The sequence below is a fragment of the Numenius arquata genome, chromosome 2 (assembly GCF_964106895.1).
Source record: "Numenius arquata chromosome 2, bNumArq3.hap1.1, whole genome shotgun sequence".
Taxonomy (NCBI): Eukaryota; Metazoa; Chordata; class Aves; order Charadriiformes; family Scolopacidae; genus Numenius; species Numenius arquata.
Genome location: NC_133577.1, coordinates 117346490 through 117353666, shown reverse-complemented (window position 1 = coordinate 117353666; position 7177 = coordinate 117346490). Strand labels below are relative to the sequence as shown.

The window sequence follows — 7177 nt, the reverse complement described above, 5'->3', positions numbered from 1 at the left end:
AATACAAATATGTGCACACTAGCATCTTAAAGTAGATCTTCAAAATGCAGTCTGTGGGGCTACACGGAGCACCTGGTTTTGCTTGTAGCAAGCAAGCTGCTCAGGTAGGGTCAGTTTGCTCTCAAGGAACTGAAAGAGTTCTGGCAGCCCTCAGGAACCTGTCAGTATTTGGTGGTTTTCCTTGATGTCCCCAAAACTTTGATTGGGACACTGCATGTGGATCTCAACTTTCCGTGAAGAATACTGTTTTTCTAACCTGCATGGTTATGGAGAGAGAAAAACTGGAAGGTGTGACTCAAGCACACTGTAAAGACTAACAAATCACACACAAATAAGACTTAAATGTGCGTATACTTCTCAAAGCCAGTCTCATGATTGCTTTGTCTTGGACGCAGCATTTGTCAATGTTTGGAGTTGGTAATTCTGATAAATAACGTATTAAATTGCTTCAGGCATGTTTTGTTCTCCAAAGTAAGGAGGTAAGCAAGGACTTGTGAGTATGGAGGGAGGGACTTTTGTAAAATCAGTTTGAAGAAGAAGCCATTTAGATGCAGTACTGAAGTTAAAAATAAAGAGCAAGTAGTAAGAACTTATGACTTAGGAAAACAAATCCTGAATAAACAGCCAATGAAATCTTTTGAGATAATATAAAAATAGCAGCTCTTTTCTTTTCACATTTCTAAGTGTTATAAATGATTTCATTGATTTTATGAATGGTTTCCATTAATGAACTGTGGCTTGCTGAGAGAACTGGTTTTGTCAGGTACTGTCCACAGGAGATTATATTCGAAGTTCAGCTCCGCTTATGGAAATGTATCCCCAGAAGCCCCTCTCAACTCAGCCTGATTTGCATGGGCAATTTTTGTTGATGATGTTTTCCAGAATCTCTAAGAACATTGATAAAACCTCAGTGCTTCACTGGGTCTTGCTTCCACTGACATAAATCGGTAATGGCTCAGCTTAGTTTCAGTTAGAATTTAGAATTAGTTTTAGAATTTAGTCTTAGTCCATGTGAACTGCCATGCAATTGTGGAGAGGGTCCAGGGAAGTGCCTCAGCTCTGCCTCTTATCAGTGAGGCCCTATGCTCAGAAGAGGTCTTCCTGGAGGTAAACTCTCTGACCACAACCTAGTATGGCTGGTTCCATGAACAGCACCCTCCATGCTCCCTCCTTCTCCTCCCCACAATGCAGTGAGACTTGCAGGCTGCAAGTGGAAGAACTGGAAGTGTCTGATGGAGTCATGCTGCTCTAAGAGGTGCTTCAGGAAACCTTGAAAGGACAAGTGCCCCTTGGGGTGGGATGTGGGAAGAAGGGGGACCATGGGACTCCATGCATTGTCTCATGAACTCATCAACCGCTATTAGTTTTCCTCCTCATGTAGCAAAGGCACTGGGATCCTAAGTCTTCTCTGATCCTTGAGGAACAGTTACTTGAGAGGCCGGTGATAGGAGTAATGTCTATCACACAAAGGCCATATGTGGTCTATCCCTAAAACACTCAAAAATTTTGCTAGGGATGCAGGGAAACAAGATTTTGGATAGTTGGGCAGAAGTCACCAAGGCTTCTAATGTCATTGGAAAGCATTGAAGCTGAACTCTCCCTCTCCAGACTAAAGATCCTACTACCATTGGAGGAATGGCAATTAGAGTGCCTCTTAGGTAGCTGCTGTGGGCCATCCTTTCCCAGCCACATGAGAAGGGGCAAAGGGAGATGGTTCTCTCCCACACTGCAGAGGTGCTGCCAAGCAGCAGATTTTCCCTTGGCATTACATTCCCAAGTTCCAGGCTGAGCCTGAGCATCCAAGCAGAAACACGCTGCAGCCCTAATGGCTCCAGACTAGTTCCCATAGCAGCTTTTTGCTTTGCAGCTGCCTAGCGAAAATAAAGACTTCATGGAGTTTTTGCTACAGTAATTGCTGGTGTATGAACAGCCTGGCCAGGCCCTTGATTGAGCAGTATCTTCCTCTGTCTTGGCACACAGGGTATAGGAAGTTGTACTGAACACAGCCAGCTTTCTTGGCAAGTGTTTTGGACAACACAGAGAAGCCCCCCCAGGCAACATTTAGCCCTGCCATAGTCTCACGTTGAGGTAGACTGCCAGTTTAGGGATGTCCTGATTTATGTCTTCTAGACACTCCTCATGAGATAAAGCTCTACAGGCCCTTTGTTAAAGTAACAAGATCCACAAGTGAAACAGCAGAGCAAGCACCAGATTTTGTGCTGGGGAGTCCAGAGGCCTGAGTAGCAAGGAGCTCACACAAGTGTCCTGGTGTGGGGTGGAGCAGGGCCAACTTCCCCTACAGTGAGAGAGGCTCTTGCTTGTACCTGTTGCCGTGGCAACCAGGGTCAGCTGACTTGGTTGCTTACCCCATGGAGGGGTCGCACCCGTGGGGAGGCGTGGGCAGGTCAGGTGACCCAAACTGACCAATAGGGTGTTCCATCCCATCTGCCCATGCTCAGGAGAAAAGCTGAGGGAGCAAAGAGGTCTGGTTGGCTCCTCTTCAATGGCTCTCTTTCTTCAACGACTGATGCGTGAGGAGGACCCTGTCAGTTTGTCTACCTCTGATCCCAGTCTGTGGGTTCCTGAATCAAGATCTGGAATCCAGTTCCCATTTGTCACTGAGTTCAGTCTGGAACTTTTCCAGGGCCTGCCGGTGACATCTCCATGGGAGCTTGATGTGGTTTTGTATATATTATATCTATTTCATTATTTGCCTTTTTTATTTTATTATTAATATTTCATTAAAGTAGTTTAGTTTTTCTAAGCTCACAAATATTTTTATCTCTCTTCTTCTTCTCCTTGGAGTTGAGGGGTGGGAGAGAGCATTGCTTATCTAATTATTGGCCAACCTGGCCCAAACCATAACAATGAGACTATTAGATACCACAGCACACTGTGCTGCTTCAGGGTGCTTTTGGGGGCCCCACATCTCCTCCAAGGAATGGAGGTTGCTCTTCCATGCTCAAAGCTGAAGACACAATAGCACAACATCCCAGAGTTGTTGCTGACTGCCACTACTGATGAGCCAGACGTGCACATAAAGAGAAAGAGGGGAAACAAAGGAAAAGGACACTGCAGATGGTGTAGTTCACATAAAAATTTGCTGCTTTAACATCCAGGTCTGCGTGATTCAAGGTGCTTTTTGATGGGATTAGTGTAGAGGCAGCAATTAGCACACAGATGAAATCATAGAAGTGTGTTTGGTTTCTTTGCTTCTATATGAAGGCAAATGATGGAGTAACAACAGTACTTCAACTTCAGCCACTCTAGAGGACAACAGCATAGTACTGAATTAGAGACAAGATTGGTTCTTTTGCCATTAGTACTGCATTTACTACTGTGCGATGCCACCGTTCGTTAGCAAAAGGAGAATCACGCCATTTCGTGCTCATTAATGGCAGCTCTTGGCACAAGCTGTGTGTTCCTGCTACCCTAAGATTCCCAGAAGTAATTTTACATTCATTTTCATCTTGCAGGAAGAAGAACCCAGTTGCTTAAGGGCTTACCTGCAACAAGCACTGTTGAAGAGAATGCAGCAGCCGGTGTTTCAGTTTATACCTTTAATGTAACGGTTTCTCCAATGTCTTCTGAAGGTGTTGCAATACTTCCTACCATAGTAAATTCAAATCCACTTACAGAGGCTTTTGATATTGAACCAAAAGGAGATCTTGAATTCAGTGTGAGTTTTACATTTAGCTTGAGCAATGTTCAGTCATGTAGGCTGATGTTTCCTGGATTACTGAGCACTGACAGCGCACAGTGACTCATCTTTTAATCGGAAAAGAGTTGCAAATGTGTTAGTATTTGGACATGCTGTAATAGATATGACAAATGAGTAGCAGTAGTGATTATAATTTTTAATTGCATCTAGGCAAAAACCACCTATCACAGTAATTCCATTTATTCCATGATAGAAAAAATGTGATTTTTGGAAAAGAAGAGGTGAAGAAGGACATAGTGAAGGTGAAGAAGACCTGCTTCAGTTTTGAGGATTTATCAGTAGTTTCTCAATTTATATGAAGTCACTGTGAATTTAAAGTGCCTTAGTTAAACCACATGCAGGTTCTGTTTGGCCATTCTCACCTAGAACTAAAATGAATTGGACTCACTTCCAAAATAACATAAGCTGAGTCAGATCAAAGCCATATTTAATTCTGAATGAAGGCTGTGACACACAAGGAAGTTATCTTGAGGTAAGAAGTTATCACACTTCCACACATCTGTGATCTATTTCTGTTCTATTGCGTGCTCTTGTCCTATGGCAAATGCAAAGCAATTTCTATTACTTCATGCTAATTTTCATTGCTGGATAAATTAGCAAGTATTAGCTCACATTTGTCACTGACAATGAGTGTTCAGATGCATGATAACTTGTCATCCCATTGTAACTCACTTGTATGTCTGAGCCGGAACAGTGACACTGAAGAGTGTCTTTAGAAGATACGGATAGACACTGAGTAGAGACTTTAAAAGTTAATTTGAATACATTTTTTCTGGGTATTTCCAAGGAAGTTCAGATTTTCACAGAACTGAAACTCTTTTCTCTCTGACTTCTTTTCTCATTCTCTTTGCTGCTTTTTCTGGGAGAAAACTTGGGGAAAGTAAGCCAGTGATACCAGGCAGTTGTGGCTCATTGATCTGACCTGCCTGTGGGGAGCTGCTTCTGTTCCCATGCTCCCACCTCACGGCAGAGCACAGTTGTGCCAGCTCTGCTGGTTCTTTAGCTTCTCCCCAGCCAGATTAGTGAAATGGTCAAAAAAACCTCATGAAAAAAGCCCTTTTTCACCTGTGAAGCATAGGATGTGGCCGCATAAACTGGCTCAGCTGTGGGGATGTAACAGCCAGATGGAAATGGATATGCCCCTTAAGCTGGCTTTCCTGACAGAAAATTCATGATATGGGACTCCCTTCCTAGGCTGTATTTTGGCATTTGGAATTAAAGCTATCCCTTCTGCTGTGAAACATAGCCCTTTTTTATATCTGCTTGTTCCTGTCCCATGCCATCTCTATACTGTGCAGCACAAGCATTTTATGTTGTTGCTTGTTGAGTGGGACTGAGAACTTAATATGGAGGAAAAAAGTCTCTTTCTTGTTTTTTTCTTGTTTTTTCATTCCTTGTTGTTTTTTTTTTCATGGCACGGATGATGGAGAGGTTCTTGTTCTAGCACAGTGCAGAGAGTGACACAAGGATAAAAATGAATGGCCAAGAAAGGTATAGGCTGGAGACTGCTTCTTCCAAAGTGTCAGTTTATATCCATTTCACACCACAGCCCCATTACCAGAATGGTCTGTGAGGACTTAGTGTGTCTTGCTTGAACTGTAGCTGTTTTCAGGGTTTCCTAACTCACTCGAGGGACTAGAACAAAGAGGTTGGGCCAGTGAATATCAGTCATGAGCAAGTCATAAAGAAAGCTACATATGAATTCTGGAAACTAGCAGCTGAGCGAACATACACAACTCATAAGGCAAAGATAAATACTCATGAGTGTCCTTAGCTTATTTGATGAGCATTGCTGCTTTTAATTATTTATGCTATGTTGTAGCAGATTGGTACAATATTTTGCAAAAGTAGAGTGATCCAAGATAAGATACCTCAGCTCTACTTACTGCCATTAAATCTTCGATAAAATGTAGAAAGATGGAGTATTTAATGTATGAATTATGGGGTTTGCAGATTAGCTAAGTACCTGTTAGCACAGCCTTTTCTGTATTTCTGAAGCACTTTTACTCCTGTTGCAGCAAACCTAGGCAATATCACATTTCTTGCTATGTTTCTGAGAAAGTCACAGTTACTGAGATCTGAGCCCTGCCCATACCTCCTCACTTTACTTGATTGAAGAGTCCCACAATGTGCCGAATGCATGAAAACATACTGCTGCCCGAAGCTGCCTTGAGGCTGCTAGTGATGCTCTCTCTGCACCCTGGGCGTGGAGCAGGGAGCAGTAAGATTCTCAGGTGGAATGAGGGGTAGACAGTTATGGGGTGACTCTAGATCCCCTTTCATGAAGTCTGCAGCTGCTTCAAGTGTGTGCGGTGCTGCTTTTATCAGTAAGCATTGCTCCTGTCTGGAGGAGAGGTGAACTGTGGCTCACAGCCTATGCCACTGGCAAGCTGTCCTCAAAAGCAACCTAGAAAGAGACCACGTAGATTCACATCTTCACTGGCAAAGTCTCTGTAGAGGAGGGTGGAAGAGGCGTATTTAGGCAGTCTGCCTGTAGTTACAACACCAATGAAAATATTTGGCTATGAACTGTAGGGTTGATCCCCAGAGTACATAAGTTCTGCTTAGAATTGGACAGTTTCTCATTCTGAATTCATTGCATTTGTTTACTGTATTCACATCTCCAGCAAACATTCATTTTGGAGAGCTACCTTTCCATTAGTGCTACAAGCTTTTGTAGGATGTTTTTTCTGAGTTAGCATCACTTTTATAGGAAACTTGTATTTGCACAATATAGGAGGTGAGGAGACCGTCCAGGGCACAGTTGTTTTCTCCTGCAGTATTGTAACAAAGAGAACCACAAGGTTCCAGAGAGCAACTTTTTCACATATCAGAAGGCATAAAACATTTGTGCCCCTGTTTGTTCTCCTCCAACTGTCTTTGTTAATTGGCTTTATTTTGACTTCTGTCTTCTAATTGTGCTGACATCACTTTTGTATTTGTCCTCTGGCCGCGGCATCTCACCTAAAATTAAGGAAGTGTTCTCCTTCTGCATCCTCTCCAGGCTCCTCCACTCTGCAGTAATACGACTATTCTTCTCATTCTCCAGATCCAGAGCACCCATGCTGCTGGTACTCAAGCTTCAGAGTTTTTTTAGCTACACAGCAAATTTAACAGTCAATTTAACAGAAAGGAGAATTCTTGTTTCTTTCTTAGTTTCAGGAGTGAATATCATAGCATACAACTTCAGCATCCTGCTGTTGCTCTGGACTCCTCCTAACTCCAAAATGAATGTATTTAATATTTTTTCATGGAATGTCAGTCTTGTGCTTGTAAATTGTCTATGTTAAGAGGTGATATACAGAGCTGGAAGTCTTAAAAAAATCCTCTAAAGCAAATGTTTGCCTTACTAAGGCAATACTACTTACTAATAAAACTTAAGGCCTATGTTATTTTTTAATTAGTTCAACATTTTCACCAAACAGCTCTGGTCCCTCTCTCAAACAGTGTGCCCAT

The 7177-nt window shown here is 42.6% G+C and overlaps 1 protein-coding gene across 1 annotated transcript in view; it reads left to right on the top strand.

Annotated features, from left to right (window-relative positions):
- Positions 1 to 7177, top strand: part of CDHR3 (cadherin related family member 3) — a 33895-nt gene that overhangs the window by 1684 nt on the left and 25034 nt on the right. The window contains exons 2-3 of the mRNA XM_074168971.1: positions 1094 to 1107; positions 3477 to 3679. Coding sequence (XP_074025072.1) covers positions 1094 to 1107; positions 3477 to 3679 — 217 coding nt within the window. The remainder of the gene's footprint in view (positions 1 to 1093; positions 1108 to 3476; positions 3680 to 7177) is intronic.